This window comes from Sinocyclocheilus rhinocerous, unplaced genomic scaffold (genome assembly GCF_001515625.1).
Source record: "Sinocyclocheilus rhinocerous isolate Xijiao unplaced genomic scaffold, SAMN03320098_v1.1 scaffold562, whole genome shotgun sequence".
NCBI classification, from domain to species: Eukaryota; Metazoa; Chordata; class Actinopteri; order Cypriniformes; family Cyprinidae; genus Sinocyclocheilus; species Sinocyclocheilus rhinocerous.
In genome coordinates, this window is record NW_015641608.1 from 1,567,991 (window position 1) to 1,587,802 (window position 19,812).

A 19,812-nucleotide genomic window follows, 5' to 3' on the forward strand; every position below is an offset into this window, starting at 1 on the left:
AATGAAAACTTGTGTCCATTTGTGAAGAACACTTGTGCAACCACTTGTTCATTGTGCAACGCTGATGCTGTAGCCAGTCATTAATCATTTACATGTATTGATCTAATACTGGGTGTTATGAAGCATTCAGTATAAAATTTCTCAATTTTACACGCAGATTTTACATTTTAAACCCCAATATAGGCTACATAGGCCTATTTATTTTATTTATTTTTTTTTTCTATTTTTTTTTTTTTCACTTTTATTAATTCGACAGCCGTGTGACACCATATGCTTCGGCTATTTGAAATAATTGTTTGTGGACAAGTCGTGTGTACTTTCACCCTCAGTCATGGCCAGAGACGTGATGTTCTCAATATTTACATAAGTGACGGGTTTTCTCTGACTGTCCTATTTTCCTGTAAGCAGTGCTGGAGTCACACACAGATCATCTCTGTCAGGATATATAACTGAAGGGAATGAGCAGAATTTTGGATTAACCGGACATCTAAACAATCAAATTAGTAGGTAAGATGTCGTTTTATTGACCATTTTAGACAATAATCTCCAGTAAGGGAACTACGTTAATGTACATTTCTACGTGATTCATTTTTCTTCGTTTTATTCTTAGTATTAAGTAGGCTTATAGGCTTCATTAAATTATTTTTGTTCCGAGTACAAAAAAAGCAAGGAAACTCTATGCTAGAAATACATCAACAGTTTATGTGAGAAAATAATTTAAGCTTGAATTCTTTTGAAGTGGTGAAGATGAATTCCTGGCTCCTGCACGCGCTCGCGGTGACGGTGGTCTTCTGTTTCCGTGACGCCCTCTCGTGTCCGAAGCGATGCACGTGCCACTTCAGTGCCAAAACAACCGAGGTGGTGTGTCCTGACGCTGGCCTCTCGCATTTCCCTGGAGACGGTCTTCCTGGAAACACCACCTCCCTAACCATCCAGTTCACCAACCTGAGCGTGCTGACCTCGCAACACTTGACAGCCATCCCACTGCTGGAGGAGTTACACCTGCCCGGCAACAAACTGAGCAGTTTACCAGCAGATCTTCTGAAGGGCCTTTATTACCTGCACACTATAGACCTCACAGGTGTGTGTGTGTGTGTGTATGTCAAAATGTTAAGATTTTGTAGCTGTGCGTCTGTGTGGGGAAACGCTATTGTAAGAAAAAATACTTTGAAATTTGACTGTTTTGTGTTTATCTTATTATATAAGCCTCAGCATTCACATAATGTAATTTTATTAGAACATTCAAACCGCGTGAAATATATGTGGCGTGAAATTTCTCTTCAGTTCAAATCGCGAAAATAAAAATCTATTTCTCTTTACTATACAGAACGAAAAACATGAATTGACATATCTTTTTCATATAAACCGCGGAAAGCGACAAAAACAGCTTGAACTAGGCCTGCATGTACATTTAGTTACCTCAGAAGTCATTCAATGTCCATAGCTCCTTAGTTTAACATTTAGACTGAAGCATATCGTTAAAATAGTAAATATATTGTTAAAATGTAAACTAAATGCATTTTATTTAACTGTCACAATTTAACGTAACAAATATCCAAATTCTGTTCAAATATCTGAAAATCGTTTGGAATCTTTAGAGGCCATTTTCTAAAAAACTATTTTTTTATGAAAGCCAAAACTACACCAAATGATGCAGCAGGTCAAGTATGTTTGTATTGTTTTCTAACTCCTATCCAAACTGTGCTCAGATAATGAACTGCGAGAGCTACCTGCATACGTTTTCCATCACGCTCCACTTCTCAACCTGGTGTTGAAGGACAACCGCATCTCCAGCATCCACCCAGACTGGTTGCCCATCAACAGCAATATCACTTGGTTGGACTTGTCTGGAAACCATCTTATGAAATTCCCAATGCCCCAACTCCAAAGCCTGAGTCAACTAAAGGTTCTGCACCTCTCGCAGAACAAAATCGAAGAGCTTCCAGTTGGGTGTTTAGATGCTCACCCCGCTCTAGAGAGACTTAATTTAGACCAGAACAAAATCCAGTCTCTGGATGTAAAAGCCTTTAGCCGCTCTGGTAACTTGACTCACATCTTCCTGCAGAAAAATGGATTAGATAGTCTCCCGCCGACTGTATTCCAGGGGCTCAAGCGCTTGGAGTACGTCGACCTCAGTGACAACAAGCTGCAGTTTTTGTCCCCTGGCACATTAGACATTAATACCAGTTGGGTGGAGTTGATCTTTAACCCTTGGCATTGCGATGCTAAAATAGAGTACCTGTGGAGAAAACTTACCATGGAGTCCCTGCAATCAGAGCCCAAATGTACTGCACCAGAGAATCTGAAAGATCATGTCATCGCAACACTCACCCGCAAAGAAATGGGCCTGCCGGAGTAAGAGAAACAACATGATCTGGAAGAGATGTACATGAAAGTAAATGATTTTTATTTAATTTTTTTTAAGCAGCAAGAGGGGACTTTTAACACACCATAGTGGATCTTTAAAAATGGATCATGTGAATGCTTGCAATCTGCATTGCAAATAAAGATTTATTACATTTTCTCTTTTTATACATTCATTCAAAATTGTAACGGCACAACTTTGACATCCAGTACAAAATTCTTTTTTTAGTTTTTAAAACCACATTTTAAAACTTGGGAGTTTCCAACACATACATTATCACTTATATATAATAAAATAATAGAAAACTAAAAATTACATTATAATGAAAGTGATAAACTACAGATAAATTTAATTTTATGGTAATGATAAATATTTGATATACAGCTACAACCTAAAATCAGTTCATTGCAATGAATCTCAACATTTTCCACAATGTGTCTATGATCAACAGTCAAATGCTATAAAATATCTTCTGACACTTTAGTTTTGGCACGTCAATAATTTATGGACAAATAAGCGACAGACCACACAGTTTTTTTTAAACTTTTATTTGAAATGATTCAACGCAGGGGAAACCGAGCATCATGTTTGTGGAGATATAAAAGTTTTTACCAAAAAAAAAAAAAAAAAATCCACAAAATGTTTATGTCATGTATTCATGACCATACTAGGCTCAAGCATCCCACTAACTATATCTCAGCACACGGAGGCAGCTCACTGTTTAATAAATAAGCCTCTTATCAGCGCATAGTATTTTGTCATAAATATCAAGGGGCTTTTATAACAGATCTTTGTTACAAAAAAGCAAATATAAATGTTATCAAAGCAATTACAAAAATCAAACAAAACTTGAGCAAGAAATGCAAAGAACCCTGAAGTAAATAATATTGGCAAAATAAAGCAATTGGCACAAACAAACTAAAAAAAAACACAGAAATTCATAAATTATATGCACTCATTTTTAAACAAACTTGCGCAGTCTCAATAGTATGCTAGTGTGCAGCAAGATATCATCTCCATATGTTCAGTTGGCACTCCCATTCAGTTACCAGTAAGCGCCATTTTAATTCTTGGCCTTTTTTCAATTATTTCACTCGGAGAATGACGACAAATAACATGACCAGGAATTTCCCAAAATTAATAGTACAGAAGCACTACACTTCACCCACAGAACCACTTCTTTTTATGACCTTTGCCACCGAGACATGATCACTGGGACATCAATCGATGAACAACGTTTGACGATACAACAGTTCACCTTATGAAGTTAGTCTCAGGCATTTATATTCAATGAATTTCCCAATTTCCAGTTAGGATATACAAACACGATTGAAGAAATTTGACTTGAACTTTTCACTGATTCGTGTCTCATTGATTCGTGTTTCCTTTCGAAATAAGCAAAAGCATCAATCCTGCTGTGTATCTGAGGGCTCAAACTAAACACATTTGTTCAAAGACTGAAATGCATCCATTATTCAGACATATAAAATGCTTTGGAAACATAGCTTTGCAGTTGAGGTTTAATAATGACATTCAGAAATAAAAAGCCCAAAAATAAAGATTAGTAAACATACATATATATTTATAAAGACCAAATACTGTATGAATACTCTTTGAAAGAAATATTTAAATAATGATTTCAAATAAATAAGAGGTCACATAGATATGAAAGACATTCTGACAGAATGCAATTGCCATGTGGACTCTTTGTCGCCATACAAACCTTTCCCACTTAGTTAAGGTCAATTTGTATGTGCTCACAAGGGATCCCCACTAATGTTGTTACAGAGGAAACAAGTTATTCAATGTTCTTCTATAGTGGGTTTTGGGGGGATTTGCAAGCAGGATTGTGGATTTGGAGCCATTTGTAGTACAGGTGCTGTTTGGTAGGTGAGGGCGAATCCCAGTCTGTTTTTTTTTTGTTATTGTTGTTCTTTGGCATTCTGCGGCGTCCAGTCTGCCTTCCCCATCTATCCTGCTGGGATGAGAGCTCTGCAACATCAACTGAAAGAGGAGAGAATCATTTGTTTGGAAGAATGTGTCTCTTTATTTGTGGGGGTTAAAGATGTATCTCTATAAAGTGCCAGGTTGAACTGAAAGCCTGCTCAGTAGCAGCCCTCTCTCCAGCTCTCGTCTCTGATACCACTGTATGTCCTTGGAGCTGGCAGAGACCTGTGGAGCAAATAATAAACTCAGTATGTACTTCACCAGGTTACGATATGTTTATAGCGAGTTGTGAAAACCTGAGAGTACCTGCGCACAGGCTGGACCAGTTTGCTGCGAGGCACTGGTAAACCTCCTCCAGCATTGGCGGTGGGGCGGGGCAGGCCGCTGCGGGGCGGGGCCATGGAGCGCATGGGCGTGGCTGTGCCTGAACCATGATTAGACATGACCTTCATGGGCTGACGGAGAGCCAAGGGAGACGGGGCAGTGGGAGTCCGCAACTTACTGGAAGAGGGCACTGGAAAAAAAAAAACAAAGAACGATAAGTGTGGACGATAGAATTAAATGCAACAGATGAAATGTAAAGGAACTGAAATACTGGATATTTCATAAAAGATAAAACATTACAGACTGAATAAAAGACAGAGCTTCTATTCAATAGTTTATCTTCTATGACAAATGACAAACAATAATGAAAAAAGATGGATGCAACCCTAAAAACCAAAAGAATGCAGTTAGATAACTAATTCATAAAGCTACACATTAAACATAACCACGATTAAATAAACATGCTCCTATGTAACACGCAGAGGACTGTTTTCCACATTCACAGAGCTCAACACTAGCATTAATGGCATTTAACACAAAGCTGATATAAAATAAGGCACAATAAGAATGGATGGATGGATTTAAACAGCCTTGATCAAGTAGTGTTCTCAAACATTTTCAGAAATACTAGTTATACAAATGTCCCCCTTGTTGCAAAACACAATCACAGTACAAACACAATCTACCATTCACGCACACTTGCACAACATAAAATATCACAGCACTGAAAAGCTGCATTATCATCAGTGTATATACTCACTGAAATCTGTTTCCTCTCCAAAGCAACACGAGAGAGGAACTGGGTAAAAGATGGAAAAGAGAGGGTTGGGTTTGTTTCCGCTCCAAAAGCTGTCGAATTGCTCAGGACTTGTACCATTTCTCTTTTTTAAAGTGCAAGTGTGACTGACCAACAATTTAATGCAACCAAAGTGCATTAAATAAATAATTAGAATTAGACAGATGGCTTTACAGACTATTGAAACATTTGGTTGGGTGACAACGTTTAAGCAGTTCCATTTAATAACAAAAGTAGTAGTACAAGAAGACATGAAACAATTGTACCAAAAGGGGGCAGACCCACAGCAACCTACAGCATCACTCACCATATAACACTGCAAAGAAACAGCAGCATTTACAACCACAGGTGAACAAACTATTCTTAAAAGCCACTCCAAATCAATATACAGCACAAAATTCAGTCCTAGACAAATATTTGTACTCAACGCTGTGAGATGACATTTACAGTTGAAGATCGACAGACGTTGCCTTTTTAAGGTCAATAAATATTAGTGACCAATAACCAACAGACCTATTTTAATTAGTTTGCCTCAATAGCTAAATGACTACACAATAAAATTATTAATAAATTATTATTTTATTATTCATGGGAAAATTATACATTCTTAATAGTGGTAATAATAATAATAGCAATTCTGCAATTTAGGCGTACCTGCTTTTCAGAACTAAAAATCCCATTCACATAACCTTTCCCAAACCTACCAGGTTGGTATGCAATAATATATTCTTTTTGTAAAAAAAAATTGGGAAATTACTCGAGCTCAATTTTGAATCATAACCCAGACCCCTGTTTTCAAAAAGACCTGGGTGTGATTTCTCATCAGAAAACAGCTTCCACACCAACCAAACAATACTCTAACAGTGGGTCCATAAAATACTTCCAGGACTATCTGGTATCATGACCGAGTCTGGGTGACCTGCTCAGTGCATTACCTCGTAGAGACGTAGGGCTCTGGAGTTGCTCTTTTGGTTTTGGGGAGGAGCGAGCAGGTGCGGACAGCCTTTGGTGTGATGCTGAGATGAGAGACAAGTAGACATTATGTTTTTATCCAGGCTAATCTGAGCTCAGCAGTCCACGTCCACCTGCAGGCACTTAACCTCCAACCAGAACTGATCCAAAATCAGCTTTAACCAAAAAGTTTAGGTGATGCCAAGGCAAAAACAGCCAGCTAGGGTCAGGTTTAATTCAAGGCAGAGCCATTCCATGCATGGGTGAGACAGAAGACTACTTCCAACCAGCCACCAGAGGGGGCCACAGCCAAGAGAAAAATGAAACCCAGGCTGAAGAACAGGCAGGAGGCAGCACTAAGCCAAGAGTGAATCCAACTACATCCAGACAACCAGCACCTCAGCCAAAAACAAAGGCAGAGAGAGAAGGGAAGAGGCAGAACATGCTGGGCATGAAGGACAAAAATTAAACTAGACTGTCCATATTACCAAACGAGGGGGAGAAGCCTGAAATACTCACTGCATTCAAGTATGTAAAATCACTTAAGCAACCTCATGTCTTTGTGCTGTTTAAGAGATGGCTGTTTATTGATGGTCACTGACTCACTGAAATACTGGCTATTATTAATTAACTAAAAATATTTCGATACAAATATTACAGAGCGACTCCACTCCTTTTTGAGAGACTTGATCAGATAAACTGTTCATTGACAGAAAGAGATCTGGCCTTCGTTGACCTCGCATGGATAAAATGATTCAGTACGTCGTCATCAAATGTTTGTTTTTTTTCATGGGCGTCACTGTTCTTAAAAGTGCTGAGGTCAGCTGGACCTTTTCACTTTTGTGCTGGTTGTGATGTCATGAAATGGTAAATGGTTCAGTTCATGAATATTAATTAGTTTACACACCAAAAACATGAACATAATCGGTTTTAACAAATAATTATTTAGAAAAAAATGCAATTTTGAGGTGGCATAAATGCAATCCAATAATCGTATGTATATATAAACAACAATACCTATTAATACAAAAAACCAGTCAGTAACTACAAAGATTAAATTCTCAAAGTTAGGGTCATATTTATTGTTGTTCAGTGAATTTTCAAGTTAAAACTGAGTTATCTCAATATGATTACACATGTATGGGAATTTAGATTGAGGGTAAAAGATTTCCCCATACCGATTTTGCATTGGGTTCAAGTTGGTCACGCAAATTCACTGTAGTGCCCAACAGAAAGCTGCTCGTTTTAAAAGTGACTTCTGTGGTTTCCATACATCATAGACAATAGACAACAGACTCTTTTGTCTGCAAAATTTTGATGAAATTTCATGCGACTGCACTTTAACAGTAAACTGCAGTATGTGTGGGTTTAAAAGAGTTATTTGTACTACACTGGTCATGCTCTAAGGTGTTGATTTACTAAAAAGAACTGACTCATAAGAGTCATTCGCTTGGGAATCAGATTTTATTCCTCAGTGTTGGCAACATTGAAAAGAGTTCTGAAAAAAAGACTTATGACAACCTTTGTGGTAATGAACACTCAACATTAACATTTTTTTTACATATAATATATAAAATGTGTATAATAATAATAAAAATAATATTCTAGCACTTGATCAGTGCGCTACATAACATTTAAAATGTTATATAGGCTACTATGACAAATCAAAACTCCTGCTCAAGAATTGGAGATGCTTCCTACTGTATGCACACATCCATGCCAAAATTACACCTTTGTTTTTTTTTTTTCAGTAATGCTATTAAATGTGATTGATCACATGGGTGTAATGGAATATGATTACTATAATCTGAAATGTTTTATCCTACAAATAAAATGACAAACTTCAGTGTTCCTTGCCACATTAAACACACCTTCAAGATCCATCATCTGAAGAGTTCCCTAAAACATAAAAAATCACCCCTGAATAATAATTTACAAGGGCTTTGTTTGAAAGTCAGTCAGGCTTTTAGAGGAAATGCCAAGATGCCAATAAAATGCGGTCTAAGAGAAAATGTGAGAAGATCAAAGAGCCTCATCCAGCAAGCCAAGACACCGGCAGTGCAGTTAAGAGCACAGCATGAACGTGTGTCAGAAGCACAGAATCCATAACCAAGAAGTGCAGAGTCATAAAATGTCAAATGTTAGCATACATCAAGATTTACGAACAGAACAACATTCATGATAAATTTCATGTCAAGGAATGCAATGAAGTCTTTTTGTGTGGTGAGTTTGAGTCAGAGATTGTGTGTTTGCTCTACTGTATGTGTTTGTGTGCTGTTTACTGGCAGTTAAAAGCTCTGCACATGTTCATTGGATGATTTGATGTATGTGTGCATGCATGCTCACTGATGTGTCTGGACACTCACTGGCAGACTGACTCTGGTGTCTGGGTGACCCTCCGTTTGGCACTTGCAGGTTTGACTCACAGCTCCTGCTGTTTTTGACTGGCTCTGCAGTCGGTCCAGAGCTGGATCGTGCGAGGTTAGGTAGACTCCGTCTCAGCTTTTCTGCGCACAAAAACAGAAAGGATGAAGAAACCCACATTTAAACTGACATTGTTTTTAAGAGAAGTAGCCCAAGTGAAATGTGATTGGAAGATCTACCTTCATTCTTAATGGCATTGGTCTGCGTATCGTGGCCTTGCAGAGAGTGGCGGGGCTGCTGGAGGCGGCTGATGATCGGTTGGGGAGATCCGCGGCTGTACTCTAAAGAGCGGGCGGGTGAGCGGGATCGGGGCGAGTTCCTGGGGGAGACGCGGGGCGAGTGCCGAGGGGAGGGGCTGAAGCGGTTGGCGGGTGTGTGGTAGGAATGGTGGACCGCCTCCTCATCATCCTCCAGGCTCTGTGCATCCAGCTCCTGGTCACTCAGAGTTCCTCGTCGCAACGACTGACATGATGAACCAGAGCTACGACGTGACGCTGTTGCAGCGTATTCTTGCCTTAAGCCTAAAAGAGGGAAACGGAGATACATTTGAGTTTAAATCTCGAGTGATCCATTTAGGCATTTTTATTCACGTTTAAGACGATCGATCATCCATTTCAGCAGCATGATAACCAAATGTAAACGTTTCTTAGAAAGATAGAACAGACTAAAAGACAAGGTGCAACACTTGTTAGAGAGAAGACATCACTCACTCTCCTCCTGCATGCGGGCGAGTATCTGCACGTCTGTGACGTCATTGAGTTTATATGTGGTCGATGAACCGACAGAGTCTTCATCCATCTCTGATGTGCTTAACTCACTGTCTACTGATGACTGTGGGCTCACTGCCTGTGCGTTTCTGTCAGCCGATCCACGCTGGTGACCTACACACACACACACAAGATAAATGAAATACATTAATATACACGAAAATAAAAACAACACTTTCTAAATAGTTATTCATTGGAAGATCTACAAAATAAACACTAAACGGGTGTTGGGTGTTTTCTGCTTAAGTCATATTGATTATGTTAGGAAATAGGAATCAAATACTAGCCTACTACTTATTGCATACTGGACCGCATATATTAATCAGAGGTTACATTAACAGAAAATAATCCATCATTCTCCATTTTTTTAAGAGCTTTCAACCAAACAACAGTGAGAAAAGTGCAGTTTTTAACACAGAAATAACAAATATGCAACTTTCCATACCATGTTATGATGTAATGTGGTTACTTTCCTGATTAGTAACATGTTACCTATAAAAATAACTTTCCCCAACTGCAAATTAATAAACAGCAGCCTCACACTTGTGACATTATGTTTCTTTGTAGCATGTAATAAATTCCTCAACTATTTCTTACTCCACATTTGGAGTAAAGAGGCCTTTACCTGCGCTGCCAGGCAGAACGAGCTGCTTGACGACAGGCACTCTAGATGGACTGGAGGATGGGGAGTTGAAGCCACTGGTGTAAGGACTGTTTGCCGTGTTTGTGCTGTATGGGCTTCCGTAGGCCACTTGAGGACTGTAGGAACTGTTATATAGACTCCTCCGCTTGTTTGCTGCAAAAGAAAACAAACATAATGAGGGCACTAAAGAACTTCTTGTTGAACGTGAAGTGAAAGCATATTATGGTCTCTTTCTTATGTTGGTAGTTTAAACAAATGCCATTCATTTAGGAGGAACGAATTTCAGACAGCACCAGCTGTTATCATTAGCAGAAATAAATAGGTTTCTTATGTGTCATACTTAAAAACACAAAACCAACAGAAGGTCATATTCCAACCCCCCTCAAGTGCACTTACACAGATGCCATTTTAATGCATGCATGTTTATGGAGACATAGCCTACACAATATGGTTTACAGTCTATTAGGCATCTCAGAGAGTCAATTTAAGCATATGGCATGGCCAAGTCTAATAAAAGAGTGACATTCTAAGTCCTGGTGGAGTGCTGTTGATTGCATACAATGCAGCCTATTCACAGTCTAAGAGTACAAAGACACATATACACACCCACAAGAGCCTTACTCAGTCATTTAGTGGATGACAATGCCATTAGCATCCAGTCAATTCTCTCTCTCACACACACAGACTCAATGTAGGCATTGTAGAGCAATGCAGCACCATGAATATGTAGTTGTCTGTGATTCAGTCACAAGGTTAAACTCTCAGTTCAGCTTCAGCAGGGAGAATGTATCGCTGTTAAAGCTTTTGGCAACACCGACGGCTAGAGAATCTGAAGACCATTAGTTGAATATCGGCCAAGAAAGAGACTTTACTGTGTCTCTGAAGAGCAGAGCATAAAGTAGAAGCCACTTCAGCTGCTCTCGCTGTGGATATACTCTCACATGATCGCTCATCACTTGATCCTGTGTGTGTGTGTATGTATGTTTGGGATGGAAAATTATTAAATAAAAGACAATAATATTAAATACATTAAATTATATAACAATTAACTAATTAAAATACTTTTAGACCTTTACGCATTTTGCTGTGTGACCTAGAAAAAACAAACATACAAACAAACAAATAATTAAATGTTACTGTAATATACATTTTTTTATTGTAATAAATTATATTTTATTTGATTAGTGACCTAGAAATAGTGTAGAAATTTTCCTTATCACAATGTCAAATACTTCTTTAGGATAAAAAAAAATCCCTAAACTTTGTTTATTCCAAGTTTAAACAATAAATTAATAAATAATATTGTAATATATAATTTTATTGCAAAAAAAATTCTTATTTTAATATATGAAGAAATGCAACACAGAGACTTCTATAAACATTTTTGTTTTGAGTGTCAAATCATCAAATCAGAGTTTTGAACCAAAGGTTTGATAGTTTGAAGATTAAATTGAACTGCTGAATTTTTTTATCTTTAAAATCAGAGACCCTATTAAAACATATTTTGAGAAACTAGTCTTAAGGAAACCTAATGTGAAAATAAAACACATTAAAAATCAGCTATATTCATGATGTTGCTTAGTTTTATAATCGGCAACACAACCATCTTGAATATACTGTAAATATTGCTTGGCCTTGTGTGTGTGTGTGTGTCTGTGTCTGTGTCTGTGTGTGTGCAGCTGGACACTCAAGAGGTCATTAAAGCACATTTCCCCAGACCTCCTACTCTTTCCTGCCCTCTTTCCATGGATCCATCTTCTCTCTCTCTGTGTCTCCTGTCTAATGACTTTCTCTCTCTCTACTCCTGCCATCACTCAGCGTGTGCTTTATTCAGAGAAAACAACAACATGCTCTCCCCACTCGCTTCCTTACAGATCAAGCAGTGAACTGCATTAACACCACACCATCAGCCACGCTTAAACGCATACATGCACAACGCTTGAGTGCTGGGACATAAAAACATCCACAGAGACACAGGAATGAGTGTGCACTGATGAATGCTCAGAATGACTGGTCTTGGATATGGGCTGGTGTGGATGACCTCTGACCACTGACTGTTCTGTGTTTTTGTGTGTATGTGTTAAAAACAAAGCCAAGAGCTAGGACTGCCCTCATTCAGCAGGGACTAAAAGAAATGAGGATTGACACAAAGAGCCTGGATCAGTGATGCTGAGACTGCTGTAAGCCAATAACACCAGACTGTAAGGACATTACAATCAAGGACATTTACCATCAAGAGTCAACAAAACATATCAGATACAACCAGATATATGAGCTGGAGGATTGATAATATATTACAACATATGCACACAAAAGTGTCTAAAATCCATTACCTAAAACTGATTCAAAGTGTGTCATGTGAGTTTTTCAGTGTCTTCGAACAGACAAAAATAGATGTGTCCTTAAAACCCAGCCTGAAACAACCTAGTCTCGCAAGTCAGACTTTTGACTATAGGCTTTAAGTCTGGTCCACATAAAGCTCATCCTTACCCAGAATGCTGAGACATCTCCAACAAACAACAGACCTGAAGTCATTCATTTCCTATGGAGAGTAGAACAGGAGCTGCGAGGAGTACCGATTACATGCGTATACAGAATTTTCAGATTCAAATTGGGCTTTGTAGACTTTTGGAGATAGGCTGTATGCGACCACCCAACCGTATTTGATATATTTTATTCAAAGCTAGGGTTGGGCGATACATCTAATATTGGCGATATTTTCATGATATCTTTGCTGTTGATATAAAATATGTCCATTTATTATTTTTTTAACAAGTGTTGATTTTGCAGTAAACAGTCTGTATGTACTTTGTATGTAACAATAGCTGCTCTAGCCAGATCATGTCTTTTTCATGGAGGCTTTAAAAAAAAAAAAAATTAAGAGCAAATGCCATAATATTGATATATATTTAATATTGTTAAAAAAAATTGAAAAATAAAATTATATAAAATAGTGTTTAAAGAAGCCTGCTGTGCTTTCCTTTCAATTTCAATCTCATTTGCTTTGTGTAGATATATTCGTACATTCCTTATTCATTCATTTTACCTTTGTGAATAAGCGGATAATAACAGCCACTTCATGACCATTTTGAAAGCTCTGTGCAACTGGCTCTAATGGATGGAAGAGACTGTCATGTAAAGAGATCAAAGTTTTTCTGAAACCTGAAACTGATGGTACCATAGACATGAGAGAAAAACTACATCTAAGCCAGAACAGAAATACCCAAAGTCTTTTCCATCTTTCAGCATGTTATTATACATACTCCATATATGTGGCCAAAGCGTGCCAATGGCCATTACATTCCAGTTCATCATATGGTTTGGCTCATCCACGCTCTTTCCACCAGAAGCACACCACACTGAGTCCACTAATACTGGATTTGTGTGTCTCCAAGATAGAAAAATCCAAGAAAGACGAGAAGGTGAAATGAGGACAGCTAATCTGTCCTAACTCTGGTGACTACATATACTGCAAAAAGACCCCAGTTAAACCCCACAGATAATTCTGACACTGAAAAGATGCTTTGCTAACTGTGCTTTTTATCTCTGCCTGGACTAAATAGACAGCAGGGCCCATTACAGGATAAGATACATGGGCTTAAATGTCTAACGACTTGAGCAACTATAGACCCAATATCAAATCTTCCTTTTATAGGCAAGATTATTGAAAAGGTAGTTTTTAATCAGCTGAACAGCTACTTAAACTCAAATGGATACCTGGACAATTTTCAATCTGGTTTCCGACCGCATCACAGCACGGAGACAGTGCTCATTAAGATAATAATGCTGGTACTACTAGATCTCAGTGCTGCGTTTGACACTGTCGATCATAACATACTACTAGAGAGACTGGAAAACTGGGTCGGGCTTTCTGGGATGGCAATCAAATGGTTCAGGTCATACTTAGAAGGGAGAGGTTATTATGTGAGTATAGGAGAGCATAAGTCTAAGTGGACGTCCATGACATGTGGAGTCCCACAAGGCTCAATTCTTGCACCGCTCTTGTTTAGCCTGTATATGCTCCCACTAAGTCAAATAATGAGAAAGAATCAAATTGTCTATCAGAGCTATGCTGATGATACCCAGATTTACCTAGCCTTATCTCCAAATGACTACAGCCCCATTGACTCCCTCTGCCAATGCATTGATGAAATTAACAGTTGGATGTGCGAGAACTTTCTTCAGTTAAACAAGGAAAAAACTGAAGTCATTGCATTTGGAAACAAAGATGAAGTTCTCAAGGTGAATGCATAGCTTGACTCTAGGGGTCTAACAACTAAAAATCAAGTCAGGAATTTTGGTGTGATTCTGGAGACAGACCTTAGTTTCAGTAGTCATGTCAAAGCAGTAACTAAATCAGCATACTATCATCTCAAAAACATTGCAAGAATTAGATGTTTTGTTTCCAGTCGAGACTTGGAGAAACTTGTTCATGCCTTTATCACTAGCAGGGTGGACTATTGTAATGGTCTCCTCACCGGCCTTCCCAAGAAGACTATTAGACAGCTGCAGCTCATCCAGAACGCTGCTGCCAGAATTCTGACTAGAACCAGAAAATCTGAGCATATTACACCAGTCCTCAGGTCCTTACACTGGCTTCCAGTTATATTTAGGATTGATTTTAAAGTACTTTTACTCGTTTATAAATCACTCAATGGCCTAGGACCTAAATACATTGCAGATATGTTCACTGAATATAAACCTAACAGACCACTCAGATCATTAGGATCGAGTCAGTTAGAAATACCAAGGGTTCACAAAAAACAAGGGGAGTCCGCTTTTAGCTATTATGCCACCCGCAGCTGGAACCAGCTTCCTGAAGAGATCAGATGTGCTAAAACATTAGTCACATTTAAATCCAGACTCAAAACTCATCTGTTTAGCTGTGCATTTACTGAATGAGCAGCATTGTGCTACGTCCGAACTGATTGCACTGTATTTTATATATAATCATTTTCTATCTTTAACTGTTTTAAATTCATTTTAAATCAATTTTTAAAAGTTTTTAAATTCCTTGTTTTATTGTTGTGATTATTTTTTTATGATTATTTTACTTCCCTTTTATGTAAAGCACTTTGAATTACCATTGTGTATGAAATGTGATACAAATAAACTTTCCTTGCCTTGCCTAACGACTGTCTGTCAAGCACATTTTGTTCAGCTCAATGGACAGTCCACGTGGAAATGAGGTCGTCCGTGAGCTTGTATGAAAGTTGTTTTAGGGGGCGGGGGCAGGGGCAGGGGCGGAGGAGAGAAGGAGGAGAGTCCTGTATTAATGAAAGATCATCACAGCAACATGGGCTGTTTAAGGACAAACCCAGATGCAGTGAGAAGGAAGAGCTCATGACATCAACAGCAGCACAAAGAGCCAAAGACGACATGAAAGAGACAAGGATGAAGAAGGAAGAGAAAAAGGCAGAATGAATGCAATGATGTTGAAAGTGTAATGGATAAGTAAGAACTGTCAGATCTGCAGAGGAAATGGGAAAAGGCATAGAAAAAAAGGAAAAAGAAGAGAACAAAAAGAAAGATATCAACAGGGAAGCAGAGTGTACTCCAAACAGGATTGCAATAGTGGATTGGATTACAGGGGCAAGTTGAGGTCGCGGCAAAAGAAAAAGACACACACACACAGAGAAATTAATGTTGTTCACTCAGGGGAAAGTGAATCTCAGCTCTACCAAGTCATAAGGAGGCTGTAAAGACTTTACTCAACTTGCTGAATCACCACATAACCACAATGTTCAAGAGTATGAATAGCACTTTCTATTAATACGATACACTCTAGTGTACATCTATCGATCCATTTATCAAAAAGGCACAAATTTAGATGTACAAATAATGAAAAGTTTTGTGGTTCTCTTAGATATACTAGACAAATTATTATTAGTTAGTTTCGAACAATTAAAATCATACAATAAAATCATTTTGATAATTTGATATTCAGTTATTTTTATCTAATTATTATAGCATAAATTAAGTAATTTTAATTACCAAAACTGTAACTCTGCACACAACACTATTATGCATATGATTTTTCCTATTACAAATTTTTTTTTATATTTTTCATAAGAATGACATGCATGATTAGAATCATGTTAATAATCTCATTTCATTTTCTCAGTGCTACACAACTGGTAGAGTTGACTGCTTTTGTTCAAACTGTATTTGCTAAGCTGAACCGTGTTACCAAACTAAATATACAAAATGATCAAACAATTATTTATTCTTTAGTTTATGTAAAAAAAATAAGTTACTCAATTACTAAAAACTACCAATTTGGTCCCGAATTAGCTAACCCTACTACTACTAACACCTACTAAAACTGGCAACCCATTCTGGCACTTTTTTTTTTTCCATTTTCTAATATTTAGTGCTAAGGGAAAAACTACACAAATCAGCAACACAAACCAGCAGACATGTCAATTTGTTATAGAACTGCAAGGTTAAAAATATCCTTTCACTGATCACTTGCGGAAAATATATTTTTTTACATAAGCATATGTTCCATTGTCCAAATTATTAAACAGATTTAATATTGGCAATGGTGTTTCTTCAAATAAGAATAAAAAAAGCAAACACTGTCTTGTTTTGTCAGCATGTGATTAAGTCCAAATGCTAAGCAAAACTCTCTCACAGTCTTTCTTTTAAATCTCAGCCTCTCCTTTTGACCCCATGTCCTGTGAGTTATGTAACCCTGGTTATGACTACAACTTTATGGAACTGTTTGCATTTCTGAGGGAAGTGTAAAGCCCTGGAATGAGTTACCATGGCTAGACAAACAGACTCACCAAACAGCAGACAAGTTTACAGCAGAATGCCCATGCTCTGTTTAAAAACTTACTGCCTTTTCACAAAGCTTGCATATAGCTATTGCTGAGTCAGACTCTTCAACCTTCTGGGTGGAATTCATTAAATGTGTGCAAACATGTCCGTCTCTATTTTACTTTCTCACATAGACACAGATGCGCTTCACGGGGGCAACTGGTTCTGAAGAGGGCACAAGACAGGCATAAAAGAAAGGAACAAGCAATAAGAGAGACACAAAGAAGCTGACAGGTGTGCCCAACAGGATAGAGATTTGACATGCATCACACACATCTGCACTGGCTCTCTTCACTCTCTTGGCAATGGCTCTAGGGACTTAGCGATGCCTCAGGTAACCTGGGAACCGCAATACACACCCTACACGCTCGGCATGGGCTGTATACCCACTGACAATGAGCTTTACACAGTGGGTTGGTGAATGAGCTTTCTTTTATTGGGAGTGTTTTGATAAATGACTAACACACAGTGAAAATCATCTCGCGTTTATTCAGCAACTTGTTTATAAACTAAATAAATCAGTCTAGGACTGTAAATTGATTATTTTTTCTTAAATAACTACATAATATACTGAATCTGATTCATTAATAGAATTAACAACAATTATGTATATCAATATTTGCCAAAAAAGCCTCTGAAAGAAGTCTCTTATGCTCAGCAAGGCTGCATTTATTTGATAAAAAATATGGTAAAACACAGTAATTTTGTGAAATATCCTTACAATTTAAAATAAGATTTTTCTATTTTAAGCAGCTTAATATTTTTGTAGAAACCAAAATACATTTTTCAGGATTTTCTCAGGATTCTTTGATGAATATAAAGTTCAAAAGAACAGCATTTATTTTAAATAGAAATCATTTTTAACATTATAAATGTCTTTACTGTCACTTTTGATCAATTTAATGTGCCTTTTGCTAAAAAAAATTGAACCATAGAGTATTACTAAAATGAACATAATCAGATTTTCCCCCTTCATCTTATTTGGGAATTGTGCTGTTTGCTCTGTGATGACACTATGGTGAGTTCACTTACAACAATTACATCATACACCCGTCTGTCTCACACAACGAGACAAGAATGATTCACACCTGGCCCTGTTCCAACGTTAATCAAATGCAGCCACTGCAGATTGGATCTTTTAATGGAAAACTCTGATCTATGAACTGGGAGTTCTCTGGAATGATTCCCATGTCACTTAAGGTGACTCTGTATGAGATGAGCCAGGAATGATCTTTGAGAGTATCACTCAAAATGACTTTTAAGATTATTTGGTCTTTGTCTCCCTCCTCAATGAAGCAATATAAAAAAATATAAGAGTACATAAATGTGTGATGTAACAGTATGTCAGTGGGTGTTGTAAAAGTATCAGTCACATGTCTAATTTGAGCATGGACAGTCAGTTCCCTTCTACAGAGAGCTGCTCAATTTAAGACATGTCACATGGGCATACCTGACTAAAAACAGCAATAGCCTTCCTGACTACAAAGTCAAACCTGTCATAACTATTTGCTACCTATAATTAGCAGAGAGATGGATGGTACACAGACACAGCCGAATGTACAGATACTCTCCAAAAACAAGGATTTATCCAAGTGAACTGCCAGGCCACATGTTGAAAACACATACACACATGGTGACAGACTGATCTCAGCAAGGAAGTGGGGATGGAAGAGAATCAGAGCCAGAAATGGAGCTCAGCAAATGGGTAGAGGGCAGAAGAGAGGAAGAACTGAGAATGAAAAAGAGGAAGTGATAGGTTTGAATAAAATCAACACAGAGAGACACAGAATAGGATGGCCAAATAACCCAGACTCAGATTGACATTTTCGAGGCAGACATAAAATAAAATAATAAGCTGTATAGATTCTATATAAAAAATTTAAAACCTACTTAACGTAAAAGCATTTAATGAAAAATCTACATTTCTACATATATAACATTCATGCTACATGGTAAAAATTCAATGCATCTCTTTTTTTTTGGAATGGGGCCTGCGAGAATGTTCAGAATAAAGACTTATAATACAACAGTGGAAGATATTAAAGGGACAGTTCACCCAAAAATGAAAATTCTGTCATTAATTACTCACCCTCATGTCGTTTCAAACCCGTAAGACCTTCGTTCATCTTCGGAACACAAATTAATATATTTTTGATGGAATCTGAGAGCTGTCTGACCCTGCATAGACAGCAATAAAACTGAAATGTGCCCAAGTCCAGAGATGTAGCAAGGAGATCTGTAAAATAATACATGTGACATCAGTGGTTCATTCGCAATTATTCAAAGCTACGAGAATACTTTTTGTGCGCAAAAAAACAAACAAAAAAACTTTTAATTTGTGTTCCGAAGATGAACAAAGGTCTTACGGATTTGAAACGAGTGTGTGGAGAGTGTGAAGAGTGTGTGGTACCTGACATGGTAAGGTCGAGTCTGTGTAAGAGAGAGCGTTTGGCAGACTCCATATCAGGACTGGGGTTATCCAGAGCCTGTCTGCACCACACAATTGGACTCAAGGCTTTCTGCAGAGGGCTGTTCAATTTTGCTTCGTACAACCTGCAGAAATAAAACCAGAGGTCAGTCACAAGAAATAAACATGCTCTCATTAGGGATGTTCATTTCGGTTATTTTTCCTAACCGACAACCGACGCTCGTTAACCGATTGTTAACCGTTAACCGACAAGATTATTTTAAATTAGAATTTAATTAAATTAGAAAGGATAAGTGTCTGTGACTCGTTAAAACTACTAACATTTGTTTCCCGGGGATTAAT

The 19,812-nt window shown here is 37.9% G+C and overlaps 2 protein-coding genes across 6 annotated transcripts in view; one reads left to right on the top strand and one right to left on the bottom strand.

The window, feature by feature from the left end:
- Positions 1–397: 397 nt before the first annotated feature.
- On the top strand, positions 398–2,401 carry LOC107755253 (phospholipase A2 inhibitor-like). 2 transcript variants are annotated; one of them, XM_016571979.1, is made up of 3 exons: positions 398–503; positions 740–1,081; positions 1,710–2,401. In XM_016571979.1, coding segments are annotated over exons 1-3 (993 nt in total). In that variant the 5' UTR covers positions 398–502; the 3' UTR covers positions 2,360–2,401. The 2 variants fall into 2 exon arrangements, with proteins under 2 accessions (XP_016427465.1, XP_016427464.1); XM_016571978.1 differs by having other exon boundaries at positions 408–507.
- A 1,884-nt stretch (positions 2,402–4,285) lies between these two features.
- LOC107755256 (SLAIN motif-containing protein 2) overlaps positions 4,286–19,812 on the bottom strand; it is a 25,693-nt gene continuing 10,166 nt past the window's right edge. The window contains exons 2-10 of one of the 4 annotated variants that reach the window (XM_016571981.1): positions 19,453–19,595; positions 10,200–10,370; positions 9,518–9,688; positions 8,987–9,328; positions 8,750–8,890; positions 6,368–6,448; positions 5,397–5,435; positions 4,619–4,826; positions 4,286–4,537 (exon numbers count right to left, since the gene is read on the bottom strand). In XM_016571981.1, coding sequence (XP_016427467.1) covers positions 4,471–4,537; positions 4,619–4,826; positions 5,397–5,435; positions 6,368–6,448; positions 8,750–8,890; positions 8,987–9,328; positions 9,518–9,688; positions 10,200–10,370; positions 19,453–19,595 — 1,363 coding nt within the window. In that variant the 3' untranslated portion in view covers positions 4,286–4,470. The remainder of the gene's footprint in view (positions 4,538–4,618; positions 4,827–5,396; positions 5,436–6,367; positions 6,449–8,749; positions 8,891–8,986; positions 9,329–9,517; positions 9,689–10,199; positions 10,371–19,452; positions 19,596–19,812) is intronic. The other 3 variants (XM_016571983.1, XM_016571982.1, XM_016571984.1) reach the window with 3 other exon arrangements.

Excerpts from the sequence above, each read along its gene's own strand:
- LOC107755253 (XM_016571979.1), top strand. Across the intron at positions 1,082-1,709 it reads GCACACTATAGACCTCACAG|ATAATGAACTGCGAGAGCTA; the intron begins GTGTGTGTGTGT and ends AACTGTGCTCAG.